Source organism: Benincasa hispida, chromosome 12 (assembly GCF_027475165.1).
Source record: "Benincasa hispida cultivar pf3 chromosome 12, pf3_genome.v1.1, whole genome shotgun sequence".
NCBI classification, from domain to species: Eukaryota; Viridiplantae; Streptophyta; class Magnoliopsida; order Cucurbitales; family Cucurbitaceae; genus Benincasa; species Benincasa hispida.
Window position 1 is genome coordinate 21,775,789 of NC_143489.1, and position 22,867 is coordinate 21,798,655.

General features: G+C 35.1%; 1 protein-coding gene across 6 annotated transcripts; it reads right to left on the minus strand.

The window, feature by feature from the left end:
- Positions 1-2,621: 2,621 nt before the first annotated feature.
- Positions 2,622-21,922, minus strand: LOC120068124 (SNARE-interacting protein KEULE-like). Of its 6 annotated transcripts, XM_039019821.2 has the most exons (25): positions 21,514-21,922; positions 21,403-21,446; positions 21,251-21,309; positions 20,302-20,387; positions 19,357-19,563; positions 18,944-19,002; positions 18,455-18,536; positions 17,038-17,116; positions 16,405-16,455; positions 16,204-16,300; positions 16,010-16,042; positions 15,474-15,599; positions 11,076-11,267; positions 10,883-10,966; positions 10,514-10,612; positions 10,366-10,442; positions 7,039-7,135; positions 6,542-6,667; positions 6,364-6,459; positions 6,082-6,201; positions 5,936-6,013; positions 3,620-3,810; positions 3,273-3,363; positions 3,091-3,180; positions 2,622-2,991 (listed from the first exon to the last, which is right to left on the minus strand). In XM_039019821.2, the coding sequence occupies exons 5-25, from the start codon at positions 19,427-19,429 to the stop codon at positions 2,938-2,940; spliced, it is 1,995 nt and encodes a 664-aa protein (XP_038875749.1). In that variant the 5' UTR covers positions 19,430-19,563; positions 20,302-20,387; positions 21,251-21,309; positions 21,403-21,446; positions 21,514-21,922; the 3' UTR covers positions 2,622-2,937. The 6 variants fall into 6 exon arrangements, with proteins under 6 accessions (XP_038875749.1, XP_090164065.1, XP_038875748.1 ...); XM_090307939.1 differs by lacking the exon at positions 20,302-20,387 and having other exon boundaries at positions 5,936-6,010; XM_039019820.2 differs by lacking the exon at positions 20,302-20,387.
- Positions 21,923-22,867: the final 945 nt, after the last annotated feature.

The following is a 22,867-nucleotide window of genomic DNA, read 5'->3' on the forward strand; positions in this document are numbered from 1 at the left end:
CGTTGAACTGAACATAAGTAATTTATAACAGAATAATTTATTGTACAAAATTGATCAAAGAAAAACAAATTAACTTGAAGAGTATGACATGCTAAACTCACTCTAATATATCAAAATATTTATTTATATATATAAGTTCGATCAACTCTTTACATATATAAATTTTAATATAGGGGTACTATATTTTAATTTAAAATTAAAAATAACATAATTATTAATTTAAACATTTTTCATTTTTTATTTAAAGTAGTATTCATTGATATTAATATATCTATCCATATATTCGTAAAATCTAAATACGATATCAGCGGATTGATATTTCAATCCTTGCATTTTAAATATTCACATCCATCAACCTGTTGCAATTTCAATTTCAATTTCATTGAGTCGTAGATGAAAATGTAGGTAAAAAAGATCATTGTTGAGGGATTTTTTTTTTTTTTTTTTTTTTTTTTTAACTTAGTCACTTGTAATATATATATATATATATACTATATTTAATGGAATAAGATATTATATATGTATGGTTTAATAAACTATTTCGATGATAAACTTTAAATGTTGGTGGAGTTGAGTTGATTATTTTTACCAACTTACTGCAACTCTCTCTCCCTCCAATGTTTTCTCAATGGCTCCACCCATCGGCCACTATCGACGAATACCATTGTCACACTTGAGCGATCATCTCCAACAACCACCTTCGTACTATCAACTCTAGGCTCCGACAACCACCTTCGATGACAACTCTGAAAATTTATTTTATTTCATGATCTCGCTCTTCATCGGCTTTCACCAGGAAATTTATTTTTCTCTCCATCTCCACCATGACTTCCTCATTTGTTACATTGCCCGTCATGATAAACATTATATCAGGATGTGATCCTCTCGTTGACTACCCAGAAGCAAAGGCAAAGTAATCGGATAAAGGATTTTCCTTTATAACAATCCCACCTTTGGGAGATTACGTAATTTGTTTCCAGATTTTCTACACGAGGACAGAACCTTGTTATTGTTATTGTTCTTGCAAGATTTCTTTCGAACTACTACAAGGTGATGGGTCTTATGTAGGAGTCACTTGTAGCATAGGTTTTGGATGTGCCTTTCTTTGATGCCATTGCTTGACTTGAATGATAAGAGGTAGAGATGTCCCACTAGGCATGCCAATTTATTTGCACGAGATTTTTCGGAGATATGTGTTTTGTGGATTTCTCCATGTGTTGATTTGTGTGCAAGTTGTTCGATCTCCAGCACTTGGTCCTCTAATTTTCTCTATGCTTGATTTGAGGAAGCAAAACACATTAATGTTCTTGAAGTTGAAGTCTTTGAAGAATGTTTGTATCTTCTAAAAACTCGTCTTTAGTGTAATTTAGCTTCAAGAGTCGAGGTTTCTAGTTGTTAGGAGAATTCTCTGTAAGCTCCCGTTGACCTTTGGACCAAATTAAGTTATTTTTAGGCTTAATCAAACATGAACTTAAGTATTTGACCAAATTAGTATATTAAATTCAAGGATTTGATGACAACATGTGGCATCATCAAGATTGCTAGCTCTCATCTCCTATTTCAACTTGGGACACATGACATCTTGTGATTTGTCCCAAGTTTGATAAATTTGTAATTTCATCAATAATTTTAGAAATGACATGTGTACTTGTGGTTGGTCTAAAATGTATCATTCAACACATGGTACATTAGAGGTTATACAATTCACAAAACAACCACTAAAAAAAAGAAAAAAAAATATATACTAGCCAAATTTAGACATAAGTAACCTGCACCCCAAACATAGGATTGAGAAATCCAAATTCCAAACCTTACACTCCAAACACATGCAGTTATGATTCCTTAACTTTAGAGCCCCCTCAATTAAACACTCAAATATTTGATTCCAAACATGCACGCCAAACGCCCCCTTAGGACTTTAGATTGTGTTCTTATTTCTAAGTTAAAACTAACCATAAACACATAGGTTAATGGCTTAGACTCCGAAAGATAATTCATAGAAGGTCGAATAGGTGCTAAATCTAGTTCATCATGTTTAAGTTTGTGTCAAAGTTACAATTGCATAAAAGGTGAAATTCTCTATCGGAGGGATATGCACATATTTAAGCTCCTTTATTTTTGTTATCTTTTATTCAAACATAATTGTAATTATCTCTCAAACTATTTTTTAGGTTACATTCAGTTGCATTCTCAAGAAAAATCCTGTTCATTGATAGAAAATTGGTTACATCCATTTCTTTGGGTATGGTACTTGGAACAGTACCTACTATTTTTTGTTGACTGTCAAAAAATGAAATCCATTGTTAGTCAATGGTCAGTTGCCTCTAAATTCGCTATTGAAGTTCAGAGCGATGAGAAGCCTTTTCAGTAGCGATAGTTGCATGAAGACTAAAATTCTATGAACTCTCGAGCTCCATAACTAAGATTGAAATTTGTAATTTGTCACCACAATTGTGTTTGAATCCTCCAAAAACTAAATTCATGAACCCGTATCTACATGACTGGAAAGTTTTCATCTTTGATAAACTACTTTGTGTGATTTTATTTAACCTTCCCTTTTGCTGATGGAGAGATCAATTTATGTGCCAAGCCAATGACAACCATCCAATTGCAATGTGTACTCAATTAAACGACACGAGTCGATTCTCTCTTTGCTCCCCAAAATATACAACTATAGTTCTTTCCTCCATCTTATGAATGACGGGTACAATTTCAATCGTATCTTATCTATTAATAAATGTTACAATATATGGATGTAAAACATGTTACAATATGCAATATGCACAACTTTTACCGCTAAAAGTTCATCACAAGATCATGACAAACTAACAATAAGACTAATCTGAAAGAGGTTAAAAAAAAAAAAGGGGAAAAAAAAATGACCCAACAGACTAGTTACAAAGTGTTGAAGAGCAGAGTAGAGGTTGCTTCTAATCATCATATATTGAGATCATCCAATGAGAGCTCTTGAGCAGTCAACATCTTAAGCTTCTGTATCAGTTAAATACAATATATATGAGAAATGATGGGTGTCACATAAATGGCAGAAAACAACTCCAAATTAGAGTATAGAAGGTTGAAGCTAAATACCGTAATAAATTGTGGAGGATCATCAATACTTGTTGAACCTAAAACTACTTCTCTCTTCAACTTCGCTGTAAGCTTGTGACAAACTCTAAGCTGTAGGTTAAAAAGATATAGTTTATGAATCTAGATAAGTAAAAGGAAGCATAAATGACAACCTGTTTCAAATTATGTAAGAAAATATTTACCTCGGACCTAGTTGCTCCACCTACAATAAATACAAAGATACGCTGGCCCATCTTCTTGAAATCACTAGATGCATGCCTCAGTATTGAATCACTGTCCGAAAAGAAATTGTTAAACCTACAACAATGCATCGTAAAAGAAATATGCCAGTAGAAACTCTCTTAGATTGTTACAGGTTCAGATATTAATATCTTAATAGTCTCCAAGTAAACCAGAAGGATCAACAAATCAATAAGAAAATTAGAATGGCATCATATGTGTATGGAATGAACCACAGAAATTTGAATTAAAAAAAAAAAAGAACATACAAACAAACAAAAACTTCAAATAAAATAAATAAATAAAGCACCTTGAGTATCCATCATCGGAATTACGAGGACGGGCCCATGTTGGAGTCCGTCTAGACCTCATTGAATGAGCAGCTGGAGGTGGCTGAACTGCTGCTGTATGAGATGGTCCACGGGAAGTTGGATTGGGGTCATTTAGGCAGGGATAATCATTCTTGGATAATTCCCCTTTGCTAAGTTTTTCAACTAGTTCCTGGAAATTAGTTTGGATCAACAATGACATTGTGATTTTGGATAGATTTCAAGAAAGGTAAATACCTTAAAAACCATTAGCTTTCGAGGACATAGCATCTCCAGTTCAAAATGACCACACTAAGGGTACGCTAAGTGTCACCCTGATTAAATTGAATTTAAGATATTCGGTCCAACAAACAAGAAATGCAATGTTCCTTTAATTGTGTAGCAACATCAATATAGCATGGCAGACTGAAAAGGCATAAAAGATCCAGTTTATGGTAAACACCACCTGCTCAATAGCTTTAAAAGAAAACTGACTGGATAGATCTCTGTCATACATTAAAAATGCATGTGTTACACTTGCCACTACACCTAAAAGTTAACCGAACAGTCTTGGGGAAAAAAATAAGTGGAGAATACTTTTCCTCCTTCATAAGTGGGCTTGGGTTTGTTTTTTCTTTTCTTTTAAAGAAAATGATAGGAAACTTTTTATTCAATAAATGAAAAGAGACCAATGCTGTATCACAATAAAGGCAAAATAAAATCAAAACCTCAAGAAAAATAATACCAAACAAAACTAGTAAGGTGAAAGAAACCCAAGACAAATAAGACTTGTTAAAAAGGGAAAATAAAAGCATCCCAGCTTAGGACACTTTTGTTGTAAAATTTCCGCTGAATATAGATTACAATCAAACATCATCCAAATCAGATAGTCCTCTTAGGACATTTTTAACTTCCACGTAGCTGCAAATAGGGAGCTATCCATAGACTTGACTAAAAACAAACCCGAAGGTTCAAGAGACCATTAACAAGAATCATCACTGGAAGAAACTTTGTGCGCAAAGGTGGTCATTAATAAATTTTGGAAGCCCTCTATTTCTTCATCTTTTAATAACTGTCAAAACGAAAAACTCAATGATGAAGTAGAAAATTCCTATAAAGAGAACCAAACCTTCTTGCTTTGGTGAAAGAGCAAATAAACGAGGGAAGCACACCTTGAGAGAAGAATGATTGACCCAGGGTTCGGTCTCCCCCAAGTTTTAGAAATACTCACCCAAGGACTTCTAAAGCGCAAACTATCTCTTCCATGTGTGTGCCAATTAAACTTTTGATCCCCATGAATACTTACAATGACTTGTCTCCAAAAGGAATTTGGTTCTTGAATGAACCATCATCCCCATTTAGAGATAAGAGTCAAATTCCTATCTTTCAAAGCTCCAATATCCAGACCTCCGTTATTCTAAGCTTGAGAAGCTAAATTCCAAAGAAGCAAGTGGCTAATTTTGCTTTCCAGAAAAGATTTCTTAATAAATGTTCCAATTGCAAACACTCGCCAAGGAAGGCATAGGAAACAACGACATAGTATAATGGTATGCAAGAGAGAACCCAGTTACAAAGTGTCAAACAACCTCCTCTTCAAAGATTAAATCTCTTACATATGTCAATTTTCTCTGAATTTTGTCGATTATTGGCTGCCAAAAGAAAGCTTTTTGGGATATCTGCCAAGAGGGAAACAAAACAACCTCATCCCGCACTTGTATGCTGATTGGAGAAGACTTATAAATGGAGGTACAGCAGCAAGGATGATGAGGAAGAGAGAGGGGAGAGGAGAGAGAAGAATCTTTAATAATTACATTTTAACTTCTATGGTTTATTTTTTATTTTTTTTAAAAAAAATAGAAAACACACGTCCATCAAGAAAAAGAATAATACAAAGATGTTCTAATTGGATTCTGGCATAAGGACCACCCATCAATCAATGATTATTTTATTTAAACGAGAACTGAACTTTTGAACTTTTCATTGATATACTAAAAGAGATAAATCTAAAATTACAAAGAGTCAAACCAATAACCAAAATAGAACAAAACAAAGGATCAGCGCATCAATCAATGATTAATATCAACTGAAAATGAAATAACATTTTCGAAATTCGAATTTAAAATAAAAAACTACTAATGCCTACCCACCCACATCAAGCCGATAGATTAGAGCGGGGGAAAAAAATTCAATACATACTGAACAATATAAAACATCACGCCTACTTCAATATCAAGGTGATCCAGTCACATCTTACCCAATAAAACCCCCCATTTAATAATTGCATTAGATTGAATAAATAAGTTTGACCGTGGTCTCACCTCTATCATGGGATAAAACCGCGATAACTGCCATGTTTCTTCTCCACCATTTTGTTGTTTCCTAACTGCACGCTTCTTCTGATCACAACAGTATTGTCAGACATCAAATAAATAGATTAAAGAAGCTAAGAGGTGGATAGTTTTACCTTATTAATATCAAACTTCAAAGAAAATGACCCTAATGAGCTTTTTTTGCTATCAGGTGCAGCACCAAGTAATCTCATGTTGGTAACCGCATTCATATCCTCTGGTGGTAGTTTTGCTAACTGTTCAGCATTAAACGTCATCAAGATGTGAAATGTGAAGAAGAAATAACAGCAATTTCTTTGTTAAGCAATCTTGCAAGTGATAAATAACTTAATTAATTAAATAGATGGTTGGTTGGAAAGTTTGTCCTTTCCTTCTCGGGAGTGGGGCAAACTACTAACCTTCATTAAATTTTGACCTTTCTCGCCTTCAAATTTCTCAGGATAAATGGCAGCAAGAATCATCAACAACCGTAACTTATTTTCACGACTTGCATCCTGCAAAGATGTTCAAGGTAGGTTCATATTTGTCTCTCCAATGACACGTACTTGAGAACATTAATATATTTTCAGTAATCACCTCATTAGTCGTCAAAAATTTTATTACATCTTTTGTTCCTGCATCTCCAAAAACAAGATCCTGCTCAATTTGTCCTAGTTCTCTAAGCCCCTGTTCCTTGATAAACTTGTTTAGTTTTACTGCAATCTGAATTAATAAAGTCAAAGTCAGTTCCTAAAAAATCTTTAGAAGTTGTTTCCAACTTTTCATATATTGAACATATTGCTGAGCAAGAGGGAATGAAGATTCCTTTTGCTCCTTTCTGGAACAATTTCCAGTTTCTAAGGCTGCTTAAATTTAATTAAAAAGAAAAAAGTACAAAACCAAACCTGATTAAATTTAATTTTAAAAAAAGAAAGAAAAGAATGAAAAGAATGAAAAAAAGAAAGAAAGAAAGAAAAATCCTCTTCTATCCTCCATCTATAAGCTTAAATTGTTCGCTCTAGGGAGGGGAAAAGTACCATACAACATTTAGGTCAAAAAGTAAATACAAAACCGAACTTTTACAATAAACTAACCTCCACATGGAGGGAGAGCTTGTCAATTTGTTCGCTGTATTGTGGCAATGCTTGAACCATCTTTTGCAAATCCCGTGTGGAAAGTTCACTACTATTTCTACAGAACACCAGAAAATATTTAGGTCAGCAAAGTGAGAACAAAGTAAAGTACGCTTGTTTCAGTACTGCTAACAAACCACAAGAAAATTAGCTGATATGGGTACCCGGTGCTCGATCAATAGTATAGAAGAAACCAGAGGCCAGAGTTCAATAAGGAAAACGAATTCCCTATTATCCTTTTCATTCTATGAGAAATGAAATTGCTAAAAGGGCAAAGCAAAACTGTTTTTTTTCCCCAAAAAATAAAATAAATAACAAAAGAGGCAAATGTGGCAGTGATCCCATTATCAATAATTGGACCATATATTTCCAATTAGTTTGTATCAGAAACAAAATAAAATTACAAAATAGATTAGTCAAAATGTTGGAATATTGGATTTTGGATCTTTTAATATTTGAGAGAACTACTGATGGATTATTTATTTGGAACTTTGTATGAATTATTTGTTTGAACTATTGAAACAGGGGGAAAAGAAGAAATTAAAACAACAAGTGGCTTTAATTGTATTATTTTAGAAAGAATTGTTTTTTATTTTGTTATTTTCAAAACATTAAGCAATTGCATTGAAAAATTAGAGTCCATTTTGAAAAAAACTAATCTCTAATTATACGAGGATTTTGGTTTTAAGGGAGGAGGAGGGATATCGTTGCATTGAAAAAACTAATCTTTCATTATATAAGGAGAATTACAATTGAGTAGTGCTGCTGAAAGACTGAAATGCACAGATAAGCCCTGCAGATTGAAACCCAGGCCCAGGAGGGGGGGAAGAAAAAGACCGGTCGGTGCACCAACCCCGCCTGACCAATGCTCACCCCCTATCGGATGATGATGATAGCTGTATCAGGGTAGAAGGCTGCAAGCTCACTAGAATGGGAGGAGATGATGAGGGTAGAGTGCTATCTGTCGGACAAGGGGGGGCTACATTCTGTTCATATGAAACCTTGTATTTGTGGAGGACATCCTTGTAAGATAAAGAAGCAGAAAAAGAGTTGGTCTGTCGTTTGAGGAAGAGTCGTGTGCGTGGAACATTAAGAAGAGAGAAGAAGCCTTTCCAACCGCTTTTGTTGATTCCACAGAGTAAGATAAGTTTGTTTAACCCTCTATTTACTCCAAGCTTGGTGATATCTGCAAAATGTCCTTTCTGGTTCCACCCATAGATCTCATTTTCAACCAGTCGAGACTTGTTGAAGAACTTTTGGTTCAAAGGTGATTCAATCAAGGAAGAAAAAGTAGTGTAACCATGCGAGGGACTTTCTTAATAGATAGAGTAAAGGACTTATCCCTAGAAGGTTAGGTGATCCTAATTCCATGCACAACTTCTATTGAAAAGGTTTTCCTATCAATGGTAAAGGAGGGTGGGGTGGGTAGGATGAAGGTGCTGTGTCATCTCCCCAACATCCTATTAATTGGCCGAATGGTCCCAATGGAAAGAGGAGAGAGAAAAGATGAGAGAGGAGAGAAGGGAGAGCATCTCTCTCTTCTTCACACTATCCACTAATGGTCCCAATGGTCAAAAGGAAAGTTTCTAATTTTGATCCACCCACCATAAGATGGAATTACATTGTTCTTCAATTGAGCTTCAGAACTCTAGCACTTGAATTTGAGACAGAAAGGCCCAACTACCAGTCAATCCGAGGTGGAGCAGAGAGATAAGTAAAAAACTTCTCTTCCAGATTGCACAAGGGTATTATCAAACTCGAATGGGGTTTAGCTGGCAAAAGTCATTTAGAAGCGAATGGAGGCATCTAGTGATATTATACTAATCGTCGTGAAAATGTTTCCTCGTGACAATAATAGATGCAGCCTGCAGGCCACTAGGAAGGATCAATCACCGAGAGGTCTGTAGTAGGTGAGTTGGTGTCGACTGTTGAGGCAAATCGATTTGAATAAAATTAGTGGGTCAATCCTTTAAAGGCTGGGTGAGAGAGTTTTGGTTGGTAGCATACTTTAGGAGCAAGGTTGGTTATGGGACTGCCTGCTAATGACCTAATTAAACGCATCCCATCCTTTTCTCTGTTCACCCACATGATTTTTTAAGACCACCATTGCGATGAAGAAGGGCCATCTCTGCTATAGTACCTTTTGTTGGTAATTTTTTCAATCTAAATGGTCTATTCAGCAGGTTCTCTCTTCCACAGAGCTAGGACATTAAAGAGGGCAGACAAGGTAAGTTAAAAGACTCTTATCTTAATGAAAATGTTGATAAGTTGGAGGAAAATAATTCAGGGGGAAAGAGACACTACATGATGCTCCTTCTCTCCCACCCCATCTCCCTAACCAACCCTCGCCATAAACCATGAACAACACCTCTTTGCTCCCAAATGCTACTAACTTTCTACCTCGACACCCCACCCAACCCTGTCACACACTTGAAAACCGAAACGACCAACCACCCACCTCTTAAAGAAGCGATCAGTCACCATTGAAAGGAAGTCTTGATTAATTGAAGTTGATTCCAGATAGAAAGGCACAAGAGTGCAAGTTATCGCCAACAAGGGGAAAAGCTTTCTTCATCACTCTAGTCTGGGGAAAATTCCCATCTTTTCCCACCATTCTTACCCGAGAATAAAAATTATGTAATTTCCATAAATGTAATGCATGCAAGATTTGTTTTTAAGAAAACATCTCGCACCTTCCGAACATCCACTCCCACAAAAAATTCAGTTAGATCTAAAGAAAATAGATACAGACCCATCAGGATAAATGAATTTCCCATGCAACAATGTGTGCCTCTTCATCCCCAAAATGTCTTTCTAACCATCAACTTAAAAGATGAGGAAGTCTATTTCAAAACAACAAATAGAAGAGGAAAAATTGCATCCAGAAATCCCAACAAATTATGTGCATATACAAATTTAATTGAAACGATTTTAAGCATCCAATCAATGGTAGCATGATGAATGGAAAGATAAAATTTCCAATAAAACAATTGCGAAAGTATATGATTCAAGCAAATCATCCCACATCACCAAGAGAAAACAACCTTGCAAATACTTTGCCCCCTGCCACAACCAGATTCCAGAAAAACATTGACCCAGGAATCTATAATGGATGAGGCTGAGAGCCATTTGAAACCTTAGGTAGAAATATGAAAAAGGTTTCTTAACAAAAAAACACTTCTGGTACTATCCATTAGAGTGACACATAGAAGCCTGGTTCCTAAGTTCATATTCATACCAACACCACCAAGTGTGTCCCCAGAAGCAAGCAAACACAACAGAGCTAACCTTGAACCTTGATGGATTTGTGCAGCCTTATTCTTAGAAACGAAGTTGGTCATCTTCTCATGCAATCGCTCACTTGCCTGAAAACCCCACTGATGAGAAAGAAATAGAGGATTAATGTTAAAAATAATGCAATCAGGACAAGGCATACATCTGCAATGTGCGCATGGCGAAGTTCGTGCCAAACTGGATCATGATCCTCCAAAAGAACCTCTTTCTTCTCCGGTGGACCTCCAACTTTGCTTGGAACCTGAAAAGTAAATATGTTAATATGTTCAAGATAATCACGTATGGGTTTGAATCCTATTGAGAGGTCCACTAGAGATCAAAAATTGTTGAAGAAAGAACAAGATGTTTCTTTTGTCCCTTCCAAGCGATCGGAAAATAAAGAATAATTAATATATTCAAGATAATTACGTATTTACAAAATACCGTCTCAATTCATCCTATTTCATCGATCCGGGATGTGATATGGTTCCAAATCAAATAAAGACCTTGCAGAATGCCATACTAGACTTACCTCATGTACGTACTTGTTCCCCTCCATACTAAGCAAATCACGGCACATTGCATCATATGTCCATTCATGTATAACAGGAGCGATCTAGGGAGAAAATAAATAAATAAAACATCAACACTTGAGACAAACAAAAAAGGGTTAAATTACAAGTTTTTTATAATTTACAAATAGTCAAACTATTTATATTATATACCTGATCTATAGATCGATCAAGAATCAACAGCTCACATGTTTCTGACTGAGGAAAATCAGGAATCGTTTTCTTATATTTCGTAATACAGTCATAAACACCAGCAGCAACTTTTGTAGGAATGAGGTCACGGAAAGTCGTCATTGTAGTTGTATCTAAGGACTTGGCAGCTCGGTACCGAACAGAAGGAAATTCCTGAAGAAGGAAAAAGTTGGGGAAGATTTGAACAATACAATGTAATCCCAACATAAAATAATTCTACGGCCTCAGAAGGTACATCAAGCTTAAGCCTTGAGGAGTCTCAATGAAAAGTAGTAGATTTTGCCTCAAGGTTTATGTGTCATGCCCCTAGCATTTTTAAGAAACATAAGTTATCAAAAAACAAAAAGGGAAAAGGAAACCCAAGACAAAGACCAAAAAAAATGTGAAGTGGTCATCCCTGAGGAAGCCAACTAGATTCATTGGAAGGCATCAAATCTGAAATTTTCATATCATCTCAAGTTCATCTTCAAAAATTCTCCTATTGCCGTCTTGACATACCTTCCAACAGAGCCATGACTGATCCAATCCAATTTGTTTCATCTTTTTTTATAAGAAATAATTTCATTGATGAATAAAATATCCAAAGATATCCATAGATACAAAACGACCCATTAAATGTGATGTTTTCAATTTGCAATAAGGAAAGAAAAACTATGACTTTTGTAGCCAATATATCTTTTTTTTTTTTTAAATGGATACAGGCCTCTTCATTAATATTAATTTTTGTAGCCAATATATCTTTACACCAAAAAAAGCATTAAAGACGACAAAGTCAATAATGTCCTTTGAAGTCTTGCTTTTTTCCTAGAAGATTCTTGCATTTTTTTAATCTCAAGTCTTCCACAAAACCACAGATATAATGCAAATCCATAAATGTTCTTTAATGGCTTTAAAAGGGAGATCAATGAATAGTAAATGGAGCCAACACATTCAACCAAAAAAGGTCTCGGAACTCAAGTAGGATTAAAAAGAGTATTAACTGATAAGTTACCAACACATTTAACCATGCAACGGAACCCTCATAACAAATACTAGGCCCATTACAAAGCATTTTAACAACACCCGTCCCCATTGTTTTTCTTTTTTTTTTTTTTTTTTTTTTTAAAGGACAGAAGGTGCTTGGACTAGCTAATATGCACCACAAATAGTCTCGTGAATAACCATCTATTATTAAGATAGTCAACAAGAAAAATTGGAGACTACCAAGGTCTAGACCCAGGGGCAAACTGATGGGTTTGCCCTTTTGTACTTAATGATGGTGCTCTGGTCATGTTTAATGAAGATCCATGATGGAATAATACAACCTTCTGCTAAACTCATAACAGTTTGGGTGATTCTATGGGTGCTTTGATATAATAATAATAATAATAAAACATAAAAAAAGGTTGAGACATGGAACAACTTTGCTAGAAGTTAAGGCGTGGGTGAAACAGGAATACTGGATGAGGAAAGAGGGGAGTGAGTGATCCTTAGTAGCAGTTTGGATGTCATTCATGTTTCCCTTGACAAAGATTAGACATTGAAGCCTCCCTCAGTCAGGAATTTTCTCTATTGATTCTCTTTCTCGTTTGATTTTCCCTAGGAGGGACCTTTATCTCAAAGGAGTTACGTTGGATGATTTGGAAGCCTAAGCTCCTAGAGCAGCATAAAGTTACCGGCAGTCAGCTCTTTTCTAAGGTTTCAATGCTTGCTATTAACATTGTCAAAAGGAAGAGTTGTTACTTGCACCTCTCACCCACTTATTTTGTCCCATGTAGAAGAAAAGTAGAACTGACCCTCCATATTTTTTTAAGAGTCAGTTCCCTAAACGGCTTTGGTGGAAGCTCTTTGACCTCGCCAGTTCAGCTTATATGAGCCAATCAATTGAAGGATTTCATTTTCAAACTTATAAGTGGGCCTGAGGGTTGAAGAAAGAGAGGTGAAGGGGTGGATTCTTAAATTACATCTTGAAAAAGTCTTCAACCGCGTAGATTGGAATTTTCTTCAAAGAATGCTCATTTTTTTGGGATTTCATCCGAAGTGGATTGAATGGATCAACGGCTACATCCGCAATCCAAAATATTCAGTTTTCATAAACGGGAGGCCGAGAGGTTGTGTTCTTGCCTCGAGGGGAATTCATCAAGGTGATCCATTATCACCTTTTCTTTTCACATTATAAGTGAAGTCCTTAGTGCTTTTGTCATAGTGCTTTTGTCAATCATATCTATGAGAACGGAATATTTCAAGCTTTTTTGGTGGGTAAAGATAAAGTTCACCTTTCAATTTTGCAAACATGATGATAAAATGTTAGATAGCCTTATTCAAACCATTGGGTTTTTTGAATGGTGATCAAGGCAAAAAGTGAATTGGGAAAAATCCGCTCTTTGTGGAGTTAATATTGAGGAAGAGGTTCTGATTTCTACAGCTTCTAGGTTGAATTGCAAAGCTGAAAATTTGCCTCTCATGCGTTTGGGTTTGCCTCTTGGTGGGTACCCAAAACAAATTTCTTTTTGGCAACCAATACTTGATAAAATTCATATGAAGCTCGATAGATGGAAATGCTAATCTTTCCTGAGAGGGCCGATGAACTCTTTGCACCTCCGTTTTGGCAAATTTGCCAACCTATTACATGTCTTAGTTTCAAATGCCAAGCTCGGTGATCTCAAAATTGGAGAGGGTTATGTGTTCCTTCCTTTGGGAAGGACAAAAGGGAAGCAAATTAAACCATCTTGTGAAATGGGAGTTAGCTTCAATGGCTTTACAAGATGGGGGACTGGGAGTTGGCAACTTGAAGAACAGGAATTTAGCCCTCTTGTGTAAATGGAATTGGAGTTTTTGAAAAGAACCTGAAGCTTTGTCGAGCAAAATAGTAAAAAGCATACATGGTTTATCTCCCCATCAGTGGCACACATCCGGAAAATATGGCTCGAGTTTGTGAAGCCCTTGGATGAATATTTCAAAATTTTGAAGCAACCTTGAATCTCTTGCAGGTTTTAAGCTCGGAGATGGGAGGAGTATATACTTTTGGCTTGACGTTTGGTGCCTCAATTCTTCATTCAAGGTTGTTTTCCTCATCTCTATCGTATTGCCTCATTACCAAATGGCTCTATTCATGACCATTGGGACTCTGTTACATGTTCGTGGAACTTCTTATTTCGAAGACAATTAAAAGAAGAGGAAATCTCTGAATTACAGCAACTGATGAGCAGTTTAATAGAGAAAGATTTATCCCATTTGCCTGATTCTAGAAGCTGGTCGTTAGACTCTTCTGGAAACTTTTCAGTTAAGTCTTTATCAAAGCATTTGAATGCTTCATCACATCTAGGGAAGGAGATTTTTTTGAGGCATTATGGAAATCAAGAAGTCCTAAAAGAATCAACATTCTTGTTTGGATTTTGATGTATGGGCCCCTTAATTGCTCGGCCACTTTACAGCACATGCTCCAATCGCACTATATCTCCCCAACAGTCTGTCCCCTATGTTTGGCAAATGGTGAGGATTTGCAACATTTGCTTTTTGATTGTTCATTCTTCAAGAACTGTTGGAGGAAACTCTTTGCTCTCTTTAATCTTCGATGGATGTTTGGCAACACAGCTCGGGAGAAGATTGTTCAAGTTATGGTTGGTCCTATTTGTCCTATAAAGCTCAATTAATATGGACAAATGCAGTAAAAGCCTTGGTTTCAGAAATTTGGTTGAAGCATAATCGGAGGATGTTCCATGATAAGCCTACGGATTGGTTGGATCGTTTTGGTTCAGCTCATCTCTTAGCAGATCTTGGTGCTCCCATTCCAAGGACTTCGTCGATTATTCCATTCAGGATATATGTTTAAATTGGAACGCTTTCATTATTCCAAGTTAACTATGTATTTCGGTAATTAAATTGATATATCGTTTTGTACTCTTCTTTAAGGATGTATTTTGTATTGGGATGTGATGAGTGTGCTATGAGTGTGTCAACCTAGTTGAAATATTCGAGTGCGCCTTCTGATCCTTCCGATTCCTATCTTCCTGTGATTATTTTGTCTCATTGAAAGTTGATCATTAGTCTCTTTTCATTTCATCAATGAAAAGTGTTTTTTGTTTCCCAAAGAAAAAGGGTGCTCTGTGGGACCGTGGGTTAATGGCATCTTTACCATTTTGCGAAGGTATGATGGAGAAATTAGACTGTCCTGGAGAACTTTGGGACTTTGTCATTTTTGTAGGCTATTTGATTTTTTTTTTTTTTTTTCCTTTGGTTACCCATGACCATCTGGTAGCCTTTGTAAATTTCATTTATCGTTTCATCCCTGCCCCAAAACCAGCACTAAAACCACGACCACTACTAATGCAAACAATGACATAGTCAAGGATGCCTGTTTCCTTTAAGCTCAAGCAATACCCTTAATGATGCAAAAACTGTGCCAACACGGATAGCCATCTCATTCAAGCACGCTACACCTTTTTGAGAACTCTCGTCATCACAAAAAAGTTCCTCCAAAGCTTTCTCGTTGTTGGTTGTAAAACCCTGAAAATGTAAGAATGTTGTCTAATATATGAGTTAATTATTTTATAGAACACAAATTTATGATAACATTAATGCATGGATGAAACTAATCATGATATGCAGTTCAGGGTATAAATGTTCACAAACTCAAAATATTACCTTCTCAACTAAAAACAAATTTATTATTTCAGTCCGGACTTTTAAAAAAAAAAAATACATATTTAAGTACGGACAACTATTGGAAAAGGAAGTAATCTCCAGAAAGGACTAGTGAGTAGAAGTTAAAATATTTTTTTACAGCAAAACAAATCAAATAAAAATATCATCACAGTTTGCAAAACAAAACTTCTGAAAAAGAATAAAGATATGAGAGATAATAAATAACCATTGATCATACTCCTGTATTGATCAACAAGTAGGCTAACAGGTACCTGGCTGTCTATAGCAAAGTACTCCAAATTCATCTGTATATTTGACATTAAAAGAAAGATGAAAAAGTAAATATTCATTTGCATCCAACAATTAAAGAAAACGAAATTTAAGTAACCCGCTGAATTATAATCCAACAGACTGCAATGTAAAAAAAATCAAGCAGAAACTTTAGCATTGGCATGAGATCACTAACCTCTTTTAGGGCAGCTATGCGAGGCAAAACAGTTGAATCCCTCTTGATGTGACTGACTAATTCTTTTGATATAGGTGAACTGAAGAAAACAAATGCCCTTCAAGGATACACGAGAAAATAGATTCAACAACTATTACCCCCCCCCCAAAAAAAAAAAACTCAACTAAAAGCATTACATAATTGGGAACTGGGCCTACATACTTCCGGTATAAAGGAGACCTCCCTGACATGTCTGAAAGGAACATGATAACACTGCAAGTTTAAAAGAGGGAGATAATGAAGAATTCAACTCCAATTTATGCAATCAATCTAAAATAATAAGCAATCCTAAGTTTAATCCATTCATGTGTTTATTTATACAAAAGATAATTTCTTTTTTATAAGAGATATAAGATATTATCATAACAAAAAGCAACGGAAGAGGGGCTCTTCTAACGAGATTAGAAAAATCTCCTTTGCTTGATGGGGTTCTATTTCATGATCTATAAGTAGGAAATAAAGAAAATGTCTTGTTTCATTATATTTATATATAAATGAAATAGAAGCTCTCTCTTTTCTACTTCAATTTACGCAATATAAGAGCAATAAGCACAAATTAAGACAAAAATAGAATGAGACAAACATTCAAGTCATAACAAAAAAAAAAAAAGAGACGAAAAACTCTAAATGCAGAAAACCAAATAAAAAACCTAATCAAACTTAAATATACATTACGTTCCAACTTGGCAAAGTAAAAGGTAAAACCAAAATATGGTCTTAAAGTTTACAACTAAATGAAACTGTCACATGGAAATGTATAATTGTATAAATCATATAAAAGTATACATATATTACTTCTCTCGAGAAGGCTGAATGAAATAGATAGCATCCATAGATGGCAGTGGCTGCCTTCGTCTGTATATGTCTTCTACCACTGCAACGCCAAAACAATCCAAATACATTCAAATTCCAAATGGAGAATGGATCTAGGTTCTAAAACCATTCCTATAGTAATTTACCACAATCATAACCACTCAGAAAAAGTTTTAAATTCTTCTTCGTGTTTGCTTTAGATAAAGAACACATAAATACAGCTTTAAGTTATGGATAGATAAATTAAATGATAGAAATCATTACCCCATATATATGTATGTACTGCTTACTCATAATTATATAGGGATCAAATCATTGCTTCAAATAAAGAACACATAATTATGGCTTTGAGTTATGAATGGATCGACTAAATAATAGAAATCATTACCACAAATATATTGTACTACCTTAATAATTACTAAGGGTGTATTTGGGGCAAGAACTATCCTAAGACTATAATAACCACCTCTTGCTACAGTTAATACCATTTTGTATTCCCTAATTAGCTCCAGTTAACACTATTTCAAAACCCCTATTTGCTATAGAATTTATTATTTGCTACAGTTTTTACTATTTTACATTCATCATTTTTTTATTTTATGCTACAGTGTTTACTATTTCCTTCTTAAACTAAAATAATTTACACCTCAAACATATACTATTATAACCCAAACTAAAATAATCTACATCCCAAACACAAACTACTATAATCCAACTATAATAACCTAGGATTATAATAACCAACTCCTTGTCCCAAACGTCCCCTTAGGGATTCAAATCATAGTGATTCAACGTCAAACACTGTATTATAGTGAGAAGGGGTTTGTTTGTAAGTGTGTTTTGTTATAGTGAGAGATATAGTAGGATATTTAGAAGTGTAGAAAGGTCCCCGAATGAGGTCTGAGATATTTTTTTCAGCTTTAATGTCCTCCTTCAGGGCGTCGGCCACTCCACTTTTTTAAAATTATCAAATAGTTCTCACTTTGTTTTAATCATCAATAGTTCTTATTCTTTTGTCTCCACTAGTTTTGAGACTCCTTTTGTGGAGTTGTCTTTTGTACACCCTCATAAATTCTTTAATTTTCTCCATGAAAGCTCGATTTCCCATTGAAACAAAGTCAACCAATGAAATTAAAAAAAAAAAAAAAGAGAGAGAGAGAGAGAGAGAGAGAGAGAGAGATAGATGCAGTGGAGATTGGTGCATGAGGGATTAATATGTAATTTCCACTTTCAGAGTTGCAGACCACCTCTGTGTGGAGTCCTTTAAAATAAACAAAATGCAGTAAATGCAACTAATATCATGAAACCGCAATATATTGTCTACCCAACAGTGAATCACAGAAGGCACTCTAGAATCCTTGGTATAAAATTTCTTAGAGAATTTGTTTGGGTTTCATACATGAAACACCTTCATCTGTGATATCAGCCATCTTGCATGAGTATGACATTATCTTGACGGTAAGTTTGTCCATGATGAGAACCTGCAAGCAACAGATCCAAGCACCAAGAAATTTAAAAGGGAATGTGGTGTAGTAAACCAAACACGAAATGCAAACCAATGATTTTTGCTTGTTTGGGAAAAAAAAAAAACCAAACAAACAAACAAAAACTAAAACTAAACAGAAATAACTCAACAGATTTTTTGACCAGAGGAAGAGGAAAGGACACAGAGAACTTCCATAAAATCCAAATTCGAAATTCCAATTTTCTTCAAGTCCCCCATTCAGACAAATTCCATGTAATAAAAAGCAAAATGCTATATCAGACCCTTGCAAATTCCAAGGCCACGTAAGAATTATATGTTTAATGAATGAAGATGAATAACGAATAGGCTCAAAAGCATTATGTTTAAATGATGGCTGTGAATATGACTATGAATACAACATACCTTCCATGTTGATTTGGAATCCCCTGTTTTAGCTGAGCGAAGCATCTCATGCAGCAATCCTAAAGGTGAATTTGAAATGGATATAAGTAAATCAGTCAATTAGGTGCCATGATGCAATGCACTGGCCATCTGTGAATATTAAAGATCTATGGTCGATCTTTGGTAATATGCAATATTATAAAAAATGAAATACTTTTAATGATCAAAGTACTGCTGCTTGTCAATAAGAATGAAATGTTGCTAGGAGGTAAGTAAACTAAACGAATGTTTTTACAAGCCCCTCTAAAACAAAAACCACTAGGAGGATTAATTCAGTAGATATCCACACAAGCTAGGTGATTCAGTCAAGAATAAATGGAAAATAAATAAATATATACTAAAAAGTAAGCGCAAAAGAGAGATATGAGACTCACGATCGCGGCTAATTTGCTTGAAATTTTTGTAATCACCCCCATAAGAAGATGAATCAGAATCAGAGAACGACATGGTCCAAGACCAAGAATCCCTCCAATTGATCCCTCAGTTTCACTAGATAAACAGAGATCGTTTACCAGTCGAGGAAGTTCTGAACAAAGAGGAAGATTGGGGAAGAGAACGACAAAGAAAATGTAGTGATGATCCTGAAAATCAATAACCCAAAAAGTAAATGTAACGCCCCAACATTTTAAACCTATATTTACTAAGGACATTAATTTGTGCATGTGAGAATATTTTATAATAACTTGAAAAAAGGCTTGGAGAAATATTTTTTTTTAGAAAACAATTAAAACTTCTTATTTCGGATCCCAGTGAAAACTTGTAAAACATAAAACAAAGATAAAGTGTTAAACCAATAGAAACAATTTTATAACCATAATTTTGAAATTTAAATGACTTAAATAACATAATGAGTATCCCTTCTAGTCTCATAGCACTATCAACAAATTGCGTCGTCATGCATCCTATACATTTCTATCATTGCTTGAAAATTTTTAAAAGGAAATGTTGAGTACTAAAAGTACTCAATAAGTAACCCCACTATAGAGGTTAGGACATACCTTGTAATGTTCCCACGGCCCACATTTCAACACTAAACTAGGTAACATTACCAAATTTACCCTTTAACTAAGTCTACTATTTATAATGCTCAAGAAAAATTCGACAGCATAACGACATAACTATAAACACTACGTATTTGCAATTCACTTGATAAACAGTTTAACTACAATCCAATCAAGAAAACTAATATTCGAAACACTTTCTAATCAAATTCAACAATACTTCCCCAAATTCTAACACGTAACATAACTAACCAACTCAAGCTAAAGTCAATCTTTCTTAAACAAAGTAAACTCGAGAAAAGCAAACAAAATACACACGGTTAATGATCAATTTTTCTCAAGCTCCCTCTTCAGCATCACCAACGTCACAATACTCATCATCACCAACAAAAAATGGTCAACACCTAAAGGACCACCAAACAACATACAAGCAACCATTGAAAAATACACGAGGATTATAAAATTACACATGCTCACTATACATAAAAAGTAAATATTAGTTACAACATGCTAAACTCATGAATTAACTCATCATATAATGCATACTTAATTTCTAATCAAGTTTCTCAAATTCGCTCAACACTCCAATTTAACTTTCACAAAACTTTTTGAGATTGAATCCTTAGAGACATGTGGATCCCAACTCATTATGTCTAGAACCACCAACATTCCATGACGACCCCAACTGACTTTATCCAGGGCCATCAACATTCTCCATCGACCCCACTAACTTCATCCAAGGCCCACCAACAATCTTTGTCGGCCCCAACTGATTTTATCCAAGGCCACCGACCTTTCCATCGACCCCAACTAATTCCATCGAGGGTCATCGATGTTCTCAACAATTCCAATACATTCCTTTCTAAACTCATCCCACTGACCCTCACTAGATCAACAAGGCCCCTAATGCTACTCTAAAACATGCTTTATGTCAAAACCCCATAAAACAATATTATGTTGTCAACATTAAACATATATATGTTCAAACATCTCCACAAACATGCTTATATCCACATAGCTACATAATAGCATTTCAGCATGTTATATATTACAAAACCAACACAACAAGCATCCGAGAACACATCACAATTTCAGGATAACATAAGTCATAATTGTTCATAATAGAAATAAATCATACATCATGCTAGAACAAAAGTAAACAGACCCAACAAGACTTCGAATCGAAGTCTAAACTACGAATAGAGGGTGCACACACCTTAATTGAAATCTAAGGAATCTAAATAGAGTTGTAACGACTAGAACTCACCAACACCGACTTGAATTCTTGCTGAAAAGTGTTCGAATGGTTCGAAAACTATACCAAATCTACAAATAAGAGCTTCCAAGTGTTAAAGACAAACTTAAAAGAACCTTAAACTAGTTTTGAACGATTAGAAAGTTCTACCCATTGAAACTTACCCGAATTTAAATCCTTGCTGGTTGATGTCTGAATATGCTTAATCCTACATATATGGAGTCGTTAAGAATTAGGTAATTCAAATCAAACGCCGAAATAGAATGGGTAACTACCGAAACTCCTCGAACTAGAGAAAACAATGATGTAATTGCTTGAAATTGGTGGCCACGCCGTCCACCGTCGCTCCAAGTCACCGGCGAACAGAAACAAAAGGAAAGAGATGAGTGTCAGGGTCCCCCGCCCTCGGAGGAAGAGTCGCGTGGGTCGTCGTCCGCTACTGAGGTCACGCACAGATGCCGTCAGATGTGGGTTGTGGTCTACACGTCGCCACAGAAGGAAGGCTGATCGGAGAGAGGAAATTGGATGGAGGGGAACTGCTACACGGATGAACCAAAGAAAGGAGAGAAAGAGGTGGCTTTCACGATTGGGGTTGCTGACTGCGGAGTCGAGGAAGGAGATGGTGGGGAAAATTGATTAGAAGACCCATTTTCCAAGTCAAAATATTTTTGTCCCACGCTATTTGGGTAGTTGAGATAGAGAGGTGATAAATAACAAATGGTGGAACACTTTTGAATTATAACAAAATACAAAGAGATCACGTGAGTCAAATTTTTTAAAATCTTAAAATGTCCTTTATCGTCTTTTTAAATTATAGTGGGATTAATTTGACCTCCATATTAATCAGACTGTAATTAATTCTTCAACTATATATTCCAGCAAATTTTCAACATTATTTCATGCGGATAATTTTCCTTAAATCTCGGGATTTAACTGTTGGTTTTGAATTTATGTATCAAATTTAAGAGTTATTTTGAATTTTCAAATCTTCTACAACAACTCATTTTCAAATCTTAGTTTGAAATTTAAATTATCATAGTATATTAATTATCCTAACAGAAATTTATTGTTTTATTATACTTTTTATTAATCTTAATCAAGATTCATAATTTTAAAATACTTTTGAACATTATATTTATTATTCTTTTGTTTCAAATATAAAATAATATAATACAACACGTAATCTTACCTTTCTTCATCCTCTGACGTTTTCTTCTTACGACTATTAAACGATTAAGAGTTTTGTTCAATGGTAGGTGGGATAAAAATCACTACTATCACAACTTTCGATTTATTGAAGTTTTTGTTGCTTCAAACACATCTTTTAAACATCTTGTCGATCTAATCCAATCTAAGATTTTTCCAACTTCTGAATATATTGTTTATCAGTTAACAATGTATCGAGATGGCTGCAAAAATCCTAATGTGATTAGAATCGTGGAAGACAAAAATGTGTTATGGTTGTTGTCTTTTATTTCAAATTTCTCCTACAATGATGTTTGTGTTGTAGTTGACCATGTTCCATCTTGTCAATCAAATTCTGTAATTACATTGTATACTGGGTCTAGCAACAATGAAACAGATTCCTTGTCCAAAACCTCCAATAATACGACTCGTATCATTGACCTA